The sequence below is a fragment of the Mustela nivalis genome, assembly GCF_964662115.1.
Source record: "Mustela nivalis genome assembly, chromosome: 6".
Classification (NCBI taxonomy): domain Eukaryota; kingdom Metazoa; phylum Chordata; class Mammalia; order Carnivora; family Mustelidae; genus Mustela; species Mustela nivalis.
In genome coordinates this window covers 107,137,395-107,158,427 of record NC_139025.1, presented here as the reverse complement: position 1 = coordinate 107,158,427, position 21,033 = coordinate 107,137,395, and the positions used below count along the sequence as shown (strand labels likewise).

The window sequence follows — 21,033 nt, the reverse complement described above, 5'->3', positions numbered from 1 at the left end:
TCCTAACTGGGTACACGGCATAGGGAGTCCTGAGCTGGCTCCTGGCACACACGACATGAAGCTGCTATCGTTCTCCTGCATTTGCAGCTACAATAAGTAAACCAGGACCGGAGACGAGAGACAGAAATGGATTTTGGGTCTGGAAGGATGAGTTGAATTCACCAGAGGCAGAGGAGGGAAAGGCAGGGGGGGCACCGTGGAAGTGAAGGCACAAAGGTGGGAAAGGCTGTGGCCTGGGGCAGTGGGAGAGGAAGGAGCAGGAGAAAAACTAAGCTGGATGAGGGGGTGGAGCCTGGACTGGCCCAGGCAGGACGAGGTCACACAGTGAGGGACGAGTAAGGAAAGTCTCGAGTCCCATTGGTCTTACTTGACCAGTATCCAGAAATGTCAGCTCCTTCAAGAGAAGTACTTTTTAAAACAACCTTTATAGAGGGGCACCTGGGTGGCTCAGAGGGTTAAGCCTCTGCCTTTGGCTCAGGTCTTGATCTCAGGATCCTGGAATTGAGCCCGGCATCGGGCTCTCTGCTCAGTGGGGAGCCCGCTTCCCCCTCTCTCTCTGCCTGCCTCTCTGCCTACTTGTGATCTCTGTGTGTCAAATAAATAAAAACCTAAAAAAACCAAAAACAAAACAACTTTATAGAAAGTAATATTCAATATCCGCACTTGATTCGCGACACGTGTCTGGCTAACTAACAGTGGAAATCAGATTTAAGGAAGTAATTAATTTTCCCTTCTCCTATCCTCCAATTCCAAAACTCACCACTGACCTTTTCTCTGCTAAGGAAAATAAACAAGGGTGTCAATTAGAGGTATTTGATCATTGTTTTACAAAGTTTTTTTTTTTTTTTTTAATTTGCTTTAGAGAAAGGGCACACGAGCAGGGGGAAGAGCAGAGGGAGAGAGGGAATCTTAAGCAGACTTCCCTCTGACAGAGGAGCCCGATGTGGGGCTTGATCCCAGGATTATGACCTGAGCTGAAACCAAGGGTCAGATGCTTAACCAACTGAGCCACCCAGATGCCCCGGGTATTTGTTCATTTTAAGTATTTTTCGTAAATACTGGCTTTATCCCACGCTTTTGAGGTAGGGAATGCATCACCCACTGATTCAAAGAAACGTTCCATTTCCATAGATTCCATAGGATAGAATAAGCTTCATGCTAAAACACTGTTTCATTCACTGTTAACCTCCATCACCAGAAAATTGTCTTTTTTTTTTTAAATTTTTTTAAAGACTTTATTTATTTATTTGTGTGACAGAGAGATCACAAGTAAGCAGAGAGGCAGGCAGAGAGAGAGGAAGGGAAGCAGGCTCCCTGCTGAGCAGAAAGCCCGATGTGGGGCTCAATCCCAGGACCCTGGGATCATGACCCGAGCTGAAGGCAGAGGCTTTAACCCACTGAGCCACCCAGGCGCCCCGAAAATTGTCTTACAGAAACTTTCTTCCACAGGACAATCGGTTTAGCAAATTCCATATTGTTTAGCATTTTATTTAACCAAAGGATCCAAGTTGACTTTTGCATAACCTTGCACTGTCTCTTCCTCAGTAAACATCAGCCAGGCTGGCAATGCCCAATGGTTCCCTTGGGGCAAGTCTTCGTCAAGACTTTCCTTCGCCGTTAATACAAGTAGGTCAAGGCCTGAGAACTCTGCTAGAACAGCAATTCAGAACCCAGGGCAGGCAACTTTGCCAGAGCCAAACAAAAACACATTTTCAACAGGAAAAGAAAAATAAACCACACCCCATAAACTTGTGGAATGAGTAACCCTGTCCACCGAGAACTTCAATTGACCGTGTAATCCCCACCAATGAAGCACAGTGCCCTTTTACAGCCCCTAACTTCTCCACACTCAGAAGGAATGAAACCATCTGTCACATAATAAACCCGAACCGGGATTGGAGGGAGGGTCGCATCCCAGGAAGCAATCCCATTTGTAATATATATCAACACTTGACCCACAAATACTGCAGACTTCTTAACACCTGTTTACACAAATGGATGTTATGAAGTTCCTTATTGCAAGGCAAGTAAGTGATGTGATTTTATTTTATTTTTTTTTAAAGATTTTATTTATTTATTTGACAGAGAGAGAGATCACAAGCAGGCAGAGAGACGGGGGGAAGCAGGTTCCCCGCTGAGCAGAGAGCCTGATTGCGGGGCTCAATCCCAGGACCCTGAGACCATGACCTGAGCCGAAGGCAGAGGCTTAACCCCCTGAGCCATCCAGGTGCCCCAGTGATGTGATTTTAAATAAATAAGTAAGTAAATAAATAAAGGAAAGCACCACTGTGGGGGATTTTATGGGGATTTACGGATAAACGTTATCTCTGTCTTAATCTCTCCATTTTTTGCTATTTCAGTGAATCAATTTGGATTTTATGAGAAGACAGCATCAGGGTTGAGAAAACGCAAGATTTCTATAATAGAGGGACTTGGAGCAGAGCAATCTACACAGGGTAAGGGAGCATGTGCTGGGCAGGGGTGGGCTGCATCTGTAGGCAGAGCAAGATGCTTTCATTGAAGATGACGTTTATTGGAAAGGGCCGGGGCCGGGGAGTTGGGTGGGATTTGAAGTGGGGGCTGGGGGAAAGACGGCCTAAAGCACCCCTTAGCACTACGTCTGCTTCCAAGATCCTGTAATCTGTTTCTGAGGTTGTCTGTGTCACCCGCCTTCTACTGGGTGTGTATATGTGCCTGGGACGGAGCGAGGTGCGTATGCGTGTGCACGTGGGAGCGGGGAGGATGGGAGTGACACAGAGACAGGCAGAGGCAGGCTGACAGCCCCCCCAGGTCTGGGAGAGACATTCTGTCAGACTGAAGGAGATCCCATTCGGAACGGACACTCTCAGTTTAATGAAGAAGAAACTGAGGACTGAGGAGATGAAATGTCTCACTCAAACCACTTAGTGACAGGCCAGCACCACAATACAGCCCTTCCAACTCCCAGGCCAGCCCTTCGCTCTAGACCAGCTGTTCTCAAAGTGGGAGACCCAAACCACCCACACTAGCATCACGGAGGAGCTTCTGGTGGCTCAGTCAAGCATCTGTTTTGGCTCAGGTCATGATTTCAGGCTCCTGGAATCAAGCCCTCTGTGGGGCTCCACACTCGGCAGGGAGCCTGCTTGTTTTTTCTCTCTCTTTCTCTAATAAATAAATCTTTAAAAACGCACATTTCTGGGCCCTACCCAAACCCACTGAATCAGAATCTCCAGAAGCAGGGCCCAGCAACCCAGGTTTTACCAAGCCCTCTAAGGGGTACTCTGGTGTATCCAGAAGCTTGAGAACTAAATCAATCAATCAATAAGTAGACATCTTCTATCTTCAGGTGGGAAGAAGTAACAGTGCTGCTACCTTCTTAGCCTCAAAGGAGAAAGTGAGGGACACGTTTCAGAAAAGCAGAAGGCAAATTAAGCACCTCCAGGGGAATGACCAAGAAGGGGGGTGGTCGGATTCCACCTTCCTTCAGAGCAACTGCCGTGGGAGAGAAGACTGCCGGGAAACGGGACAGCTGCTGGGAAGGAGCGCAAGCGCTGTCACCTGGAAAAGTCAGGAGAATAATTCTTAGGGCAGATTAGATGCTGGATTAGGGTCACCTTGACGTAGAGGAAGACTGTAGAGTCTGCTAATAATGCAAGAGTCCCTGCAAGCCGGACTGATGGGCTGGCAGAGCGGGTCCCTCCTCTGAGGCTCCGTGTCATTACCCAATAACGTTCGAGAAGAATCGCGGTCAGCCCCTGGGTAGAAACGACGCTTGAGAAGCATGGACCTACAGACGAGATCCCTCAGAATGCCGCAGACAGAGGAAATGGAAGGCTGCCATATCCCGCAGCATCGTGAGGTGAGAAAACAGATTCAGGTTGCAGGGGACGTGAGAAAACACCAACAAGGAATGGCGGATATTGAACGCTGGGGCCTGGGCACTTTCCTCCCCACTCGTCTTTTCCTTCTCGTAACGGCCTGCCATGCCTAGAAAGGATCTCGCCGGCAGGATGGGAACGGACCTACACACGTCTTGTCTTGCCGTTGCGGAGCTGAACCTTGATACGTCGCTAGATACCTAACTCTGCCTACTTTTCTCCAAGAGAGAAAACAAAAAAGATCGTAATTCTGCATGCCCCTGTCTGGGGACCTGACTGCCTGGTGACAAAGGCGGGCTCCTCCCTCCTGTCCCATATCCGTAACGCCTTGCCTCAGTCCTGCTTCCCCTGTGCTCACGGATGCTGGTGTCAGTCTTAGGCGTGTGTGTCTGGAGCTGCCTGTTGGATAAAACTGTACTCGCCAGTCATCCTTAACATTTTCCCACTCAACACCCCCATTCCAGCCTGCAGAGCCCACATCCCTAACGGCAGTTGTAGGAGGAATGGTGGCCCAGAATTCCTCAGGGGTCCGAGGGGAGAGGGCTCGCTGCACGCCCTATGTCACACGCCTCCCGGGGCTTGATCCCTCCTGGAGGGAGTCATCACTCTGCTCAGGAACACAGTGAGTCCTCAGGGGCTGGAACCAGACCTAGCACATGCCCCCAAGACCCCCAAGAGCAACAGTAAATGACAGATGGTTTTGCAACCAGCCCTTCAGACCTTTGCTCTGAACCCCGAGCTGAGCACGCGAGGCCTCGTCCTGTGGCTACCAGTGAGAAGCTAAGTGGACTAAGAACGTCTACACAGGGCCTCCAACTAAGTTTACAACCCGCCCGACTCTGCAGTATGAAGGCTCCCCCCCGTTTCCCGTCTGTCCCCAGACTAGCCAAGATCAACATTATAAATTTCTAATTCTGAGCTGAATGGCACTGCTAAAATGTGAGGAAAAGACAAGGAAGGAAAAAGTTAATTCGTCATGAAAAAGTTAAGACACAAGGACATGAAACACATCTGAAAACAATTTAAACTGCTTCTGCCCTGGGGATCGGTGGCCCATCTTGAGCAGAGGGAACACAGGCCAGGCGCACCTCAGCTGGCTTTCACCTTCCACCCCACTGTCTGCCGTCTTAGCCATACCTGCTTTCCTCCCAGTCTCTGGGCTTCTTGGTTTCGTTCGGTTTTATGCAGCGGATGTAGTGAGGGGTACATTTCATCAGGGTGCTCACAAGGTCGTTGGCTTGTTTCTAGAAGGGGAAGAGTAACATCAGACGGAAACATGGCACTTTCTCTCAAGCAGACCAACTGTCAAAGGGGAGCTATGAAACTCTACCGTGGAAATAGCTAGAAGTTAATCTTCGTAACAACCTGTTCATCAAGCTTCCTTCTGGTCAACTTCCTTTCTCAAGGCTCTACTGACTTTTATGACGATTTTAACACTTACAAATGGGTTTGAAACTGTATTTTTGAAAACAACCAGGTCTTTTTAGTCTAGTTAATAAAATAAAGCAAAACAACAAAGCCAGTAAATCTTCACAAACAGGTGTTTTTGTGAGAAACAAGGAAGCAGGCCAGTTATTAACAAATTAAGTTTATGTTGATTGTGGGCCTTTGCAACACATTGTTCTCATGAACTTTTTTTTCTTTTGGTTCGAGGGTAGGGTGGGAAGGAGAGATTATTTGCAAGGATAAAGCGTCAAAGCCCCCGTACTCTCTTGCTGGGCAACCCAACCATTAAAATAATGGAAACATAGGGGCGCCTGGGTGGCTCAGTAGGTTAAAGCCTCTGCCTTAGGCTCAGGTCATGATCCCAGAGTCCTGGGATCAAGCCCCGAACTGGGCTCTCTGCTCAGCAGGGAGCCTGCTTCCTCCTCTCTCTCTTTCTGCCTGCCTCTCTGCCTACTTGTGATCTCTGTCTGTCAAATAAATAAAATCTTTTAAAAAAGAAAATGATGGAAACATAAAGGGTGGGAGATACATCAAAAATCTCACTTCATACACCTTCCTCAGCATGTCCTTTTACAAACCCGCTCCTCTGCCAAATACTCAATCTGAAATCATCTCTCACCACCTGCACACGGGGTACCCAAAAGGAAACCAGGCTCAAGCACAGAGAGCCACATAAATAAAGCTAGAATCGTTTATGTTGCATTTCAAATCAGGAGCATCTCCAGCTTGGAAGAAACAGGAGCAGGGCCCACATCCGCATTCCCACCACCACACGGCTAAGCCCTTGTGGGGCCGAGGAGGCGGCCCAAGCAAACTCTCCTCCCGAGCAAATCAGTGTGAAGAGAGAAAACCTCTCAGAGACAACAGAGAGGAGGGATCTTGAAAGCCAGAAAGCCATGACCAAGTCAGCAGAAGGGATCTGCCTACAGCAGACAGCCCTCTCGCAATTAGGGCTTTGCTGCTATCATGGGTTTGGGAAATCTGAAACCCTTGAGAAAAACTCTTGGGTATATTCAAAGCAAGAGATTCCCTGGTGAATTGTGTTCTCGGTTTAGATGTGCAGAATACAGCACGTTCTGCAATGCTTAGAAAGACGAAGCTGCAGATTCTGTAAAGCCCAAGCAGAGCCCTACAGTGAAAAAGTGAAGGGACTGCCATCGCCTCTTGTCGATGTCCACCGTGTTCGAGATCAACTCTGATGATCTTCGCAACATAGGAGGTGACAGAGCCTGCTCATAACAAAGGTTCTTTTCAAGTCCCCCAATTTTTTTTTATTTATTTTTTTTAAAGGTTTTATTTATTTATTTGACAGAGAAAGATCACAAGTAGACAGAGAGGCAGGCAGAGAGAGAGAGAGAGAAGCAGGCTCCCTGCTGAGCAAAGAGCCCGATGTGGGACTCGATCCCAGGACCCTTGAGATCATGACCTGAGCCGAAGGCAGCGGCTTAACCCACTGAGCCACCCAGGCGCCCCCAATTTTTTTTTAATATTTTAATTTTATCAAGCCTTTTTAATTCCCAAGAATCACTTGGCAGACTCTTCAGTCCTAAGTTTTTAACAGCACACCTTCTTTTCACCTTAGTCTGAGCGCAGAGAAGGGGAAACGTGACCCGAGGGACCAGCCATCTGACATGGGTCGCTCCAGCTCCCGAGTAATAATGGGATGACATTTACTGAACGTGCCCAAGGGGCGAAACACACAGGCCTTCTCATCTCTACTTCACGACTCTAAGTGCTAGCTGCTAGTATTATCATTATTCCAATTTTTTAAGACGTGGAAACAGTGCCGTAAAGAAAGGATTGCTCAAGGTGGCGCCCTTAGTGACTGGCGCTGAGGCTTAAACTCAAGTGTGCAGCCTACCAGGTCTGTTCCCTAACCACAAAGCTATCCTGCCTTCGTAAGGAAGACAGGAGATGGTTTTTGGTGTGATATAAGAGGAATTAACATCGTGAGTGAGGAGTAGATAAAGCCTTCAGGTTGTGGGAAAATTCATTTCGGCAAATAGGACTACACCTGAATTCAGCTGTGAGTCAACCTTAGAGGTCTCCTGAGGCGGCTGGGAAGCAGCAACTGGATTTACCCGGAACAGCCAGAACAGCCCAGCAGTGAGGACAGAAGGCTACCAGAGGGACTTGTCCAACAGAAGCACAAGGCAAAACATGCAGACAGGACAGCGAGAAAAGGCTTAGGGTCAAGATGCCTTGTTCTACCATCAACCCGAGCTGGGGTCCTGCCTCTACAGTTGGCAAGCTACATGACAAACCACTAAATTTCTCTGGGCCTCAGTTTCCCCATCTGTAAACTAAGTGGATGGAACTAGAAGACTGCTATTTATCTTAATCTAAAGGTTGGAAAAGATGTTAGAAATCACTAAGTCCCGTCCCCACATGATGCTTTCGCCTCTTGAGGCATCCACCCCACCAGAGTCTGCTCTCACTCAGACGAAGCCACCGGCCTGGGCACTTGGCCAGTGCTGAGCTCCGTGCAATTTCCCACAGCATCTACCTTTGACTCTCACTGCAAAACTGGTCCCTTGGAGCCATGACAATGTAGAATTTAGTGAAGCCTCAACATCAGAAATTGCTATTAAATGGAGCATACTATGATTTGCAGATAAGAAAACAGGAGTTCTCACCAAATGAATATTCATTAATTAGATCCTACAGATCAGTTTGCAATTTTAAAGAGTTGGAATACAATAGAATACCCAACACTAAAACCACCTTAAACATAAATTTAATTCCTCTTCCAAGGAATTCCATATCCCTTTAAATGTGTGCCTTCACGGACATCATTAAGAGGACACTTGGTATCTGCAAAGTATTGTGGATGGAAGAGCTCTAAGAGATTCACCATGGCTATCCGTCTCTAACACATGTTTTAGAGGGGATTGTAAAACAGGGAGACTTTTATCCCTACATGGAAGTAAACCATCGAACGGACACGGGTCACACAGTCCACGAAGGAGGGTACCCCAGAAGTGAGAATATGGGCAGCATGAAAATCCTACTTAAGCTGGCTGACTTGAGGTTGACCTCCCCAAACAATAGTCATCATTGCAGCCCTTGCAGTGCTGAATATTTTGAGCACACCCAGAAGGTGGCAATTTTGAGCACTGAACCAGACAAAAATAGGAAAGAAAGAAAGAGGTCACATCTTCTAACGAGGAGAAAAACGCCTCTACCTCCACCCTCTGTTTTATAGGGAATAAACTCCACAGAGAATCCAGACCACTTGAAAGTGAGTCATTGTGACCTTGATGATCTGGGCCCCTTGGATCTGAATGTGACTGTCTTGTGACTAGATTTTCCAGCCCAGAGCTAATCCTTATCCAGGACCTGGAAGTAAAGGCATGAGTCAGAAGCCTCGCACAGACGTTACTCTCTGGGGCCTCATGAGAATGGCATCTGCTCTCTGCTCTGGACTCTCGCTCCAGTGAACCCAATCCAGAGATCATCCCGGGGCGACCACACGTCTCTGGTACTCTGAATGTGACTGTTCCCGGTCCCAGAGGACTCTACAATCTAGTTCAGAACGGAGCTTGCATCGGACTTCCTCCTCCACACCTGAAGGCTGGTCTCGCCTGGGATCTTCCCATTGCTGTGAGGTTTTGATGATGGTTTCCTTTATCCCAGCCCGTGTTCTTGCCCTCAGGGGCTGGGGAGGCAGGCTTCCATACAGGAGACAGAGAAGAGAGCTGGCAACAAGAACGGACAACAACTATGGAGTCCAATGGCAGGGGCTGTCGAGGGGAGGGAGAGGAAGGGAGAAGAATCTGGAGGCACAGAGCCAGGGAGGGGCCACGGACATGCGCAGACAAGAGTCCACTAAGAAGGAGGCGAGTAAGCATGGCGCACGTGGGGGATGGGGCCGCTGATGGAGCCGAGTGTCATCAGTGACCAGGTACATTCTGTGTGTCTGATGTCTCGGGCAGTGCGCTCCGTGTCTTAGATGGATTGCTGAATTCCAGATCCCAGTCCCCCCTTGAGATAGGTACAGAGATCTCCACCTTACAGATAAAGCAAAAAGAGGCACTGAGAGTTTAGGCAACTTGCTGGCAATCACAAGCTAATAAAAGCCAGAGCTGGGATTTCAACACACACGAGGGACACCCGTGTCCCCAGAGCCCTACTGTTAATCATTTGATAATCCCACAGAGTATCAAACTGAGGTCGTATTTAACTGGTATGATGGTTTAAAAATAGTTTAGTGACTTTCTCACAGAATTATATGATTAAGTGTGCCTGACACAAGCTCTAAATTCAGAGTGTACTTAGGGACCATGAACTTCATCATACAGTGGCTCAGATTAACACAGGGCACTCTCTACAGGGGCTCCCAAAAGCTGGAAGAACTCCTTCTAGATGTTAAGACACGAGGGGGCCAGGTGTGCCCATAATCCGCAGAAAGGAGGGGCTTACAACACCCAGTGGGGAGGGTGGATGTACTGTCCCCGTGAGACCCCGGAGGATTCCAGGTATGTGAAAGTTTCCTAATTAGAAAGTGTCAGGGTCCAGTCTGGAAAAAGGTCATTGGAATCCAAACTGTGGCTCTCAATCCTAAAATTTTCTCTTATCATTTAATGTGAATTCTTCCAAATTCTGACTAAAGCCATTTCCTCTCAGAAAGCAGCTGACTGTCATCTGCTAACTGTGAAGCTTAGGAGGTATCTGATACCCATTTGGGGTTTCAGGACAGCCAAGTCAAATTCGGTGTGAATCCTGTCCCTTTTTTCAAGCATTACTTCTGGGCAACTTCTGTAACCAGGCTGTTACATCTCACTGACTTCATCCTGGACCAAGGGTACAGGTCCCAACTCCTAGAAAACCCTGCCTTGTACAGGAATCTCTAACCCTCCCCAAACAGAACCAACCTTTATTTTGCTTCCAGCAGTAGTTGGGCGCCCTTTCTTGTCAGCTTGCAGATTTTCCGGAAATAAAGACTTTATAAAAGGTCTGGAAAGGGAGAAGGAGAAAGGATTAGCCATCAGTGGGTACCTTGGGGGATGAAAGCCTGCTTCCACGGAGAATGGAAAGGAAGGCCATCCAGAAGCACATAACCTTGGCTCCAGAAAGGCCACCTGACTCAAAACACGAGTTACCAAGTCACACCAAGGTGTGACTCGGGGAAATCAGCGGTGGACAAGAGAAACAGAGGAAGAACTCTAAGGTCTGAACATCTTAGCATCTAAGCCTGGAAAATGCACTTTATAAACTCTGCCTTTTGAATTTGCCTACTCACTGGAATCGAGGTACACCTTGAAGAGAAGACACACAGAGGGGGTCAGTACGGGTTCACTGAGTTAAGATTAGCAGGACACACAGGAGCTCGGGTGTGTGTATGGACTGTCAAGATCCAGTGCAGATCCTGATTTGATCTAAGGCAGGGTTTCTCCATCCTGGCGCTATAGGTATTGGGATCTGAGGCTGGAGAATTCTTTGTTGGGGTGGGGAGGGCTAGGCTGCCCTACGCATTGTAGGATATTTAGCAGCAATGGTGACCTTTGCCCACTCAATGCCAGCAGTCCACTGTGTCTCCAGCCCCTACAAAAAACCTTGACAAACGGTGCTTTTGAGTACAAGCCATTTTAAGTCAAACAGTAGTAATTCACCAGTCCTTTGCCTGTTGGATAGATTTCCGTTAGTGGCTCCAATATAGCTGTGTTCGTTCACATGCACCAAGACACGGGACAGAGACAATGTCCTAGTAACCTCAGTGCCCCTAGTGTCTGGACACAGTCTGGCATGCAGTGGGTGCTTGATAACTATGTGCTGAGTGACGGAATAAAGTCATCCATGTAAACTGCCAATCTGACCCTCAAATTCAATTCCTCCCCAGTGGCTTTGGGGCCATCTTGAATTTTCTAGGAACTCTCCCCACAATCTACTTTCAACTTAACTAGACGCGATTACAGATTTTTTGCTGTAAACGTGTTTAATGAACAACAGACTGTGTCTATAGGATAGGAGTTTACGTGGGTGTGTCCACAGCTCTCAAACTCAGCAGAAATTTTAATGATTAAAAAAAAATCTGAAAGCAGGTCATAAAAACCCACAAGGCAGGACCTGCGGGCTGACCTGACTTTTTCAGAGAACAGCAAATCGATTCTGTGTGTTTTCCAACGAAAACAAATCCGGGATCTCCAAAGCTGGGGGTGTGAGCACAGGGGAGGTAGGTACAGCACGGGATGAGGGCCGGGGAGGTGGGGGGAGGGGAGGGGAGATGAAGGGTAGAGAATGAAGTGGAGCAGGACAACTTATGCCCAAAGCCTGAAACACACACTTGGTTTTCTTAGAAAATGGTCAGACTCAGAGCTGATGACTAAGGAAGTTCACCTTAATCTTACCACAGCTTGAGTAACAGGGACTCCCAGGGCAGCTCCTCCTTGGAGATAGCTCTAAAAACTATAAAATCCGGAAGACTGTACAATATTGTATTTGCCTGGCATACCCAGGCCTGACCATGTAAATTATACTTTATATCCATTACCTGGGATCTTGGGAACCTTTGCAGGGAAGAAGGGAAGAGAGGGCAGAGCAGGGCTGGTCCTGGGAGCTCTTGCAGTTTGCAAGACAGATGGACGCCCCTCCAGCTCCTGCCAGCAGAGCTTAGACAGGGTCTTAAGAGTTAACAGAAACCTCTAAGGAAATCCCTTTTAAGTTGCCCTTCCCAAACTTCTTGAGCTATTTCCAAGTGCTTTGGGGACACGTCATCTCACATCCTGCAAAGCCATTAGGCATTCAAAAAATTAAGAGACCATGCAAAATTCTTGGGATGATAGTCTAAGGGCAAAGTATCTGAGAATCAGAACATTCCACTCTTAGATAGTCAGAAATGGCCATCCTAACCCAACTCCTGGATAGTCGCCTCTCCCTGATATCACTGCTGAAAATGAGGAAGCTGGGGGCCCGGAAGGGCATGCACGTGGCATGTAGAATCTGGAGGCAGAAGATGTTAGGGGTACATGGGATTGGAAAAGAAAAATTATTTTGAAAAACCAAATTTCCCAGTGACAATCCAGACCCAAGAGCTCAAAGGAACTAACTACTGACTATTCAAATGCCACAAGTTGGTTGTTTTTTTTTTTTTAATAGTAAAAATTTCAGCAAACCTATATCACCTGTCAGATAAGGCAAACACACTTACAGCTCACTGCTCTGCATAAGTTCGATCAGATCCATAAAAAGCACATCACGGTTCCTTTCACAAAAGCCATCCATGTCATAGGATACCTGGCCAAGAATGGAAAGAAATCTAATTTTATCCTGTAACTATTTCATTGAAGAAGAAGAAGAAGAAAAAAAAAAATTCAAGTTGGCATGGCTATTCTTACCAGAATGTGAATATTTCCAGATGTACAACTGGGATTTCATCGTGAACGGTCACATTAAGGCTGTGCATGTTTTATTTAACTTGCTAGCAGATTTAGGTGGTGATGGTGTGTGGATGTTGATAAGTGGTTATCTGGCTGCCTACATGGCCCAGATGACCTAGAATTAGGACCTCAGCTACCATGATCACCCACCCCTTCTCCAGTGAATCCATAGGGGTGTTTAGTGGGACACCTAATTCTTTCCCTAAATTTTCACTACAACAGAATGAAAGAAAACTCCTGCTCATTAATCCATTCCAACGGGGCATGTCATCTGAGGTTTTGGAATTTTTTTCACAAATGGCATCATAATTGGATCAAGTCAGTCCAAAACTCATGGTCAGGGACCCTGGTTAACAAGAGATTCAAGGGGATGAAAGGTGAGACCAGTACATTTCCAGAGGATTAGAAGACCGTAAATATCATGACCTTAATTTACTTATCTTTGTATCACCAGTACAAAGACTGGTACCTGGGAGGCAGCCAAAATCATGCATCTTATGAGGACTAACATCAAAAACAAGCCTTATTTTTATTTTTATTTTTATTTTTATTTATTTTAAATAGGTTCCGTGCCCAACATGGGGCTTGAACACACGATCCTCAGTTCAAGAGTCAGATGCTCTACCGACTGAGCCAGCCAGGGATCCCAAAAGCAAGCCTTATGTACACTCCCAGCAGGCACAGAAGAGGGGGATACAGGCTTGTGACTGGAGCAAGAGGCAAGATAACCCATTCCTTCAGCAGTTAATATACATGCCAGGGTGGTTCATGATTTAAAATACGCGATAGCAGGGCGCCTGGGTGGCTCAGTGGGTTAAGGCCTCTGCCTTCGGCTCAGGTCGTGATCCCATGTCGGGCTCTCTGCTCAGCAGGGAGCCTGCTTCCCCCTCTCTCTCTGCCTGCCTCTCTGCCTACATGTAATCTCTGTCAAATAAATAATTAAAATCTTAAAAAAAAAATATGTGATAGAATCTACTGCCCTTCCCAGGCCCATGCTGTTGAATGGATGAATGCTGAATGAATACAATACAACGAGGCAGATGAAGCTGTGTGGGTACCATTACTCAGTTGCCTCATGAGAAAACAGATCACAGACCCAAAGGCTTAAAACATGAAGACAGACACTGGGAAGGGTAACTTCTCCTTTCAAAAGGGGCCGCCCTGCTCCCCAGACATACCTTTCCAGCATAATGGTGAATAATGAAGCCTTGATTCCAGCTGTTGAAGTGCTCGTGACTCCCAATCTGCATCTGCAGTTTCTGCAGCAACGTCTGATCTGCCCCCTCCCCCACAGCATGCATTGTGGCACATACGTCGTCCAGGATGCTCATGATCCCAGGAGGGTTCTGAGGGGACCAAGAGAGCAAAGCCCCAGGTCAGCGGCTAATCGCGTCTTTTCTCAAGCAAGGAAATAGCTCCCCAGACTCAAGATACCATCTTGAAAGTCAGTCTTTCCCTCTGAGCAAGAATGCCATTAATAACCCCAAAAGGGAGTTACCACTTAGACACTTAGATCTCATGATGGAGGAAAGTCCATTTCCAAAAAAAAGGTTTCACTCCCTGAAGTTCTATTCAAACTCATATACAGATCACTATCTGCTGACTCCCATTTGTACTAAGTTGCTTTTAAAAACCCAAAAGAAAAAGGAAAACATTTTCCTCTGACCCTAATCATTTCTTAATGTTCGCTTTTAGCCTACTACCCACAGAGGCATAGTTTACACGGTTACAAGGCAGACACATTCTCTCATGTGTTACTTTTTTTGCATAGCACTATTTTACGAACAATCTTCATGCTTTACATAGTCTTCATACTTACTATTTTAATGCCTATGTTTTCCTGCTCTGATATGCTAGTTTATTTAATGACCGGATTGTCCTTGGATGTTTTTGCAGTTTCCAGTTTTGGACTTTTATAAAAAACCAAATCAAACAAACAGTACTGTGGCCATCTCTGCCTACAAGCTTCTTGTTGGTTAAGTTTTAGGGCTATAGTCCTACGAGCTGCAGAGATGGTCCAGAAGGTAGGGCCAATGCTATGCCTCTTCAGTTGCTCTGCCACCCATTTAGGTAACAGACGTCTGCTCTCAGAATTCAGTAACAACTTCCATTTGTAAATTGGGATTTTATTCATATACAGATGTTCATATTACTATACGGACATCCAAACACACAACTGGTGTAATTGCTGAAATTCTGTGCAAATCAGACTTGTCCCTTCGCTTACTCTAGAACAAGGATACGAGAGACAAAAACCCACTTGACATAAACCTGTGTGCAGACAAGAGACACACCAGACAGATACTTACAACTTTGTTCTCTATGAGGTCACACACGATTTTGTTATTGAAGTACTCAATGGGTGTCCATCTAATGCCTTCTTGAACATACTCTTCCTGAGGGACAGAAAGCGGGAATTCACATTATGACCCAGTGAAGATGAGCTAGGGCGCCACACAGATGACGAGCAAAGGTACAGGGCTCACCATGAAAGAAAAATCTGAATACTCTTTGACATAAATGGGAAATTTTTTTCCCCCTAAGAGGGATAGAAAAGGAATATCTCATTGCTTAGTAATCTTCTTTCTTTCTTTTTTCTTTTTAAATAAACTCTGTCCAATGTGTGGCTCACACATACAGCCCTGAGATGAAAAGTCAAATGCTCTCCCAACTGAACTAGCCAGATGCCTCATGCTTGGTAGTTTTTTAGTTTGAGCCCTGTGAAATTTGTTAGCACACAATCATTTCTGATCTACTAATGATGGCAATTTAATATGGCTTAACCTATAGGTCCAGGTACAAAATCATCTCTTTGAATTTAATATAAGAAGAGTAGTGTGGATTAGCCTCGAGGCACCCAAGGGGAAGGCCCCTCCCTCAGGCCAGTTGCTCATTTCCCATGAGGAACACCACCACGTTCTGGTCTCCCTTCTTCCTCACCTGTCTTGCTTTGTTAGCTTCTTTCCAGACCTTCACCTGACAGAGTCTCTGGACTCGATCTTCCAGCCTTTCTGTATTCTCAGCCCTGATTCTCTAGGGGACTGCACTCAATCCCTTGGTTTTAGATAGAACCTGCAGGCTAATGACACCCAAATTCATTTCTCTAGTCTAGACCTCCCCACTGAGTTCCAGGGTCATGCACATTTCATACATTAGAGACTCTGTCCCGAAGTGTCAGAGGTCTTAGGAGTGTGACTTGTTCTGTGGAGATCTGATTGTGCATTTCCCCCATCATCTCCAATCAACTCTCCTAATCGCACTCTTCTGCAAATTGCTTCACCGTTGGCCCTGTGATTCAAGCTACAAAGGGAGCAATCATCTTTAATTCCTCTTTCCTTCTTGGTTCCTTGCTAACTATTTTGAGCAAGTCATGTTGACTCACTTTCCAAAACACATGCTGAATCTGACCGCCTCTCACGGTGTAACCACCTCTAATGCTACCATCATTGCCTACACCCCCGCCATTTCTTGCCCAGTCTCCTAGCTGGTTTTTAAACTTCCACTCCTGTCTGTCTTCCCCTCAGCCCACTCCGTAAGTCTATAGAACCTGAAGAGTCTTTTCAAAAATACAAATCACAAAAACACAAATCTGTTCAAAATTCCCCCAGGGTTTCCCATCATACTTCCTACAAAATCTGAAGCTTTTTCCCCCTGGACAACATTCCTCTAGGACCTAACCTTTGCCAACATCATCCAGTCTCAGTCCCTACCACCCTTTACCCTGGCTGTTCTGCTCTGGCGGCTCTGATGGGATGGAAAGCTAGAACACTAGGGCAGAAATTTACGTGGAAACCGTTGCTCACTGGGATTTCCAAGCAGAGGCACGAACACTTCCATGGCTTAATGTCCCCCAAATAGCCTTTCACATGTGTAGTAGGTTTGCATGTGTCCCCTGAGATTTCATGTCCACCTAGAACTTCAAAATGTGTGGTGTGGAAATAGGATCTTTGAGATATAGTTAAGCTAAAGATCTTATACATGAAATTATCCTGGATTGAGGGAGATCCTTTAATCTAATGACTGGTGTCTTTCCAAGAGAAAAAAGAAGGGAACTTGGGCACAGAGAGACACAGTGAGGAAAAGCCACATGAAGGGAGAGGCAGAGCCTGGAATTCCACTGACAGAGGACAAAGACCACCAGGACCCTCAGAAGCTGGAAGAGGCCACGAAGGTGTGTGGCCCTAAAGGCACTTTGGTTTCAGACTCTGACCTCCTGAATGGTGAGAGGAAGACGTTTCTGTTGTTTTAAGCCACTGAGTTGGTGGTACATTGAGCAGCAGCCCTCGGAATCCAAAACAACATGGAGCCCAGAATCAAAGGGAACCCACCCTGAACTCTGAGGAGAAACTGTAACCAAAGCACGTTCCTTCAAGTCAGAATGAAAACTACGCGCTTTCTTGAAAACACATTGATTTTTTTACAGAAGACTGGGAGTAGAGCAAATGTGAGAAAACCCAAGTTTTTCCTCTGGAACATGGTCCATGCCATTGACAGCTAGGGTTGGAACTGGGTTTCCATTTTCCACTGGGACAATGAGTCAGAGTAGTAAAAGCAGCCAGCAATAAGTCCAACTTCACAACATCATTTGCTTAAAGGAGAAAGAAACGGTAGCAGACGGTGTTTACATTTCATAGACCAAAATGTCAAAACGGCATATGGTTCTTCTGCCTGACTTTATTAAGTACGTTTCCTAATACAAGACTAAAGCTTAAATCTAGTGCCCAAAGAGAGACTTTCATATCTTTTAAACAAAACACATTAGAAATAACACAGGAGGAAAGAAGAGGGGCTGCTTACCTGTTCTGCCTTTAACGTCAGTTCGATAAAAATCTGCTGTAATTTTTCATTGACAAAATTGATACAGAACTGTTCAAAGCCATTTTTCTGAAAGAAAAAAAAGTTGCTTGCATGTAATTGTTTCTGCGAAATCATTATGAAGTCCTTCCTTAAGTGGTTAAGTGAAATGTTTCAATGTGAGAAGCCTTAACAGAAATGTTGGAGGCATCAGGAGATAGCAACATAGTTTATATTTGGGAGAAACTATTTAGTAAAGGTACATGAACAACTTAACGGAAGCAAAAAGGAACCTGGAGCGGGTTTTTTCCCCATTGCCCAGAATTCTTTCTTTCAAGCCAGATGTAAGGCATCCCCCTCCCACAGCCCCAGTTGTTCAGACGGGCCTTACCTGGAATATTTCAAAGCCATAGATGTCCAGAACGCCAATGTTGTATTCTTCATGGTCCTTCTCCATTGCTTTGTTGATGGACTAAGAGAAAGTAAGGAAGATGGCAATGAACTCCTTTTATTTCCTATCAGAAAAGGGCATGCATGGGGGACAGGGAAGCAAGACTGTACAAAGCAAATGCAACTGCCTGCTGGAAACAGAGGATAACAGGAAGAGAGGTGACTTGCAGCTTCAAAAAGAAAAGAAAAGAAAAGAAAAAGGCTTGCTGCAAGGTCAAGTACTCTGGGAAACCACCAGGATCTGAAAAATCTACTATGGCTTCATGATGAAAGCCATGAACTTCCAGCAGTTAGTTTTTCTCAGGAAGTCTGGAGAATTGGAAGTAAATGTCATCTTGCACGACTTGACGTAAAACTTACTTCATATAAAGAACTGATAAGACAATATCCATAAATATTATTTCCACTGACCCCGTTCAGTAGCCATTTAATGGTCCCCTAACAGCTGGGAGGCATATCAATGTCTGGGGCCAGGAGCTTCGACAGAGGGTGGGGCGGGCTACGGATAATGATACCAGTCATCATTATGAAAGCGAGGAGAATATAAGTAGGCTCCGTGTATCTACCGTTCACCTGTGCCAGGCTTTGCTTAGCACTTTCCACGTATTTCACTGAACCCTTGCTACAATTTTGCCAACGAGAGTGACATTAGAATCCCCAAGGCTGCCCTGGGCCAGGGGCAGGGTCTGGGGTTCCATGGAATGGCACAATGTCTACTCCACCTGTGTTCTGGATCACCGTGAGAAGGGACATGCAAGTCAAGGGCTGGAATTAACAAGGGGGGGTGCAGTTTCCACCAGGGGGCTCGGGAGGGTAGCAGGGTAAGGAGGGACAGAAGAGAAAAGTTCCCAGAGGTGGTGAACACCTGGATGAATGTGGAAGCACCAGAGGTGTTTTCTGGGCCAAGAAAATGGCATGGCCTCTTTGGAGAGCTAATGCATCACGACCCACAGCCCTCAGCCCGGTGCCCGGCGCATGCTCAGGGCCCAGTAAATGTCAGCTCTAATTACACGGGACGTTCATCCGCTTTCACCACACACAAAATAAAGGGCAGGCAAAAACAAAGGAAGGTAGGAAGGCCAGCACTGGGAGGCACGAGAGACATGGGTTCTGCTGTCAACTCTGCATCAATCTCTTGCTGAAGGGCCTCGGGCAAATCCACCAATCCCTAGGCTTATGATTCCCCTGTCAGTAAAATGAGGCGTCTGGACAAGTTAAAAGGATGACTCATGTTTAGTATGACCCTGACCTTCCACAGAAAGTACACAAAATCATTACCCTATCCTGCCCTGCCCTACTCAATCCTAACCACACCTAACCACACTTAAAGCCTTACAGATGTTGTTGCCAAGTTCAAGGAGATTTTTTTAAAGAGAATGGCCATGCTGCTGGTCTTGCCTTAGGGTCCCCCTATGCTTCTTTCTAGCTTGAATATATAAAAGAGCAGTAGAAGGGCTAGAACATGGCCAAATTACCTGGGTGTAATTCTTAGATTTATCACTTAATTGTAGTGTTGCTTTGGCTAAGTTCCTTAGCCTCTCTGTGCCTAAGTTATCTATAAGACGAGCAGAATAATGCCTACATCGTGTGGTTGTGGGAAGAATCCTATAGCTTTTTTTTTCTTAAATACTTAGAATGGCATCTGGCACATAGTAAGGATGGTAGAAGTGTTTGCTATTTTCTTCTACCATTCAGAGGATATGATGATTAACATAGCCTATCACTGGCAGCCCCATATTGCTGAAAGACTAATTTTCAGAATCTATGTGGTACACATATATATACATATGTGTGTGTATGCATATATGTATATGTATATACAAGTATATAGGATTATGGAATTATAAAACACTCTATGGTAGTTTTAAAATATATCTTTAAAAAAAACCCTTTGATACTTTTCCCTTCAAAAGGTAGAACTTAATTCTCCTCCCCTTAACTGTGGGCTGTACTGACTTACATCTAATCAACAGAATATGGCAGAGAGTCAATATTGGGGTCGAAGCTTACAAATTAAAAGCTTTCTGGCTTCTGGGGTGCCTGGGTGGCTCAGTGGGTTAAACCTCTGCCTTCGGTTCAGGTCATGATCCCAGGGTCCTACGATCGAGCCCCACATCAGGCTCTCTGCTCAGTGGGCAGCCTGCTTCCCTCTCTCTCTCTGCCTGCTTGTGATCTTTGTCAAATAAATAAATAAAATCTTAAGGGAAAAAAAAAAAAAGCTTTCTGGCTTCTTCCATGTTCTCTCTCTCAGATCACTCCCTCTGCGGGAAACCAATTGCCATGTTGTGAGGATATTCAAACAGCCTGAAAGAAGGCTCACATGCCAGGGATCTGAGGCGTTCTGCCAACAGCCCTAGGAGTGCGCCACCTTAGGACAAGACCTTTCAAGCCTAGTCAAGCCTTGACATGGCTGTAGCTCCAGTCAGCCTCTGGACTTCGGCCTCACCCTTAAGCCAGAATCATCAAGCTAAGTCACTTGTAGAAACTGTGACAGAATAAATGCTTATTGGTGAAGCCACTAAATTGGGGGTTAATCTGTAACATAGCAATACGTGATACAGTATTCTAAAGCTGAGGCTCAACAGTCAACCAAGTATCAACCACAGGTCTCCCCTTTTTCTGTTCTGTCGTTCTGGCTTTATTAAATATTTTGTTGGAAGAAACTGTTACCATCTTAACATCTTGCTGGACAATTCTAGAAGCCAAGGTGGTATTCAGTGATTCCAGGGTGAACGGATAAAAAGTGGAGGAGTAAGCTAATGGTTTTAAGGAACAGACTAAAACATGAAAACAAAGCTCTTAGTAGTTTTAATTTTTAAGAGCAGAGATGTGAAATGCCACCAATGTCCACTTGTGCTTACTTACATCTACCAAGAAATCAAAGACCCGGGCGTGCAGAGCCTTGGCGAGGGCATCTCTGGTGTAACACGCTTGCTCCACATTGAGGGTCACGTGGATGGACTCCGACTTGCCTCCCCACTTGCTATCCATCTGCCGGCTTGTGAGCTTTTCTTTCAACCTGTCTTGGTTTATTCCCAGAAGATACGCAGGAAAAGCCAAAACTATAGACAACAAAACAAAACATGATGGTCTTTCAGAATTTTAACAAT

The 21,033-nt window shown here is 45.9% G+C and overlaps 1 protein-coding gene and 1 long non-coding RNA gene across 6 annotated transcripts in view; one reads left to right on the top strand and one right to left on the bottom strand.

Moving 5' to 3' along the window:
* MYO1E (myosin IE) overlaps positions 1–21,033 on the bottom strand; it is a 196,502-nt gene that overhangs the window by 40,289 nt on the left and 135,180 nt on the right. For all 4 annotated transcript variants that reach the window (XM_082733712.1, XM_082733713.1, XM_082733714.1 and 1 more), the window contains 8 exons: positions 20,789–20,985; positions 17,865–17,945; positions 17,477–17,563; positions 14,989–15,075; positions 13,858–14,025; positions 12,451–12,536; positions 10,178–10,259; positions 4,995–5,101 (listed from right to left, as the gene is read on the bottom strand). In XM_082733712.1, the coding sequence (XP_082589838.1) occupies positions 4,995–5,101; positions 10,178–10,259; positions 12,451–12,536; positions 13,858–14,025; positions 14,989–15,075; positions 17,477–17,563; positions 17,865–17,945; positions 20,789–20,985 (895 nt within the window). The remainder of the gene's footprint in view (positions 1–4,994; positions 5,102–10,177; positions 10,260–12,450; positions 12,537–13,857; positions 14,026–14,988; positions 15,076–17,476; positions 17,564–17,864; positions 17,946–20,788; positions 20,986–21,033) is intronic.
* Positions 1,841–13,523, top strand: LOC309866244. 2 transcript variants are annotated; one of them, XR_014312520.1, is made up of 4 exons: positions 1,841–2,258; positions 2,361–2,456; positions 6,359–6,558; positions 6,770–9,306. It is a non-coding gene; the product is annotated as an uncharacterized lncRNA (long non-coding RNA). The 2 variants fall into 2 exon arrangements; XR_014312519.1 differs by lacking the exons at positions 6,359–6,558; positions 6,770–9,306 and adding an exon at positions 13,244–13,523.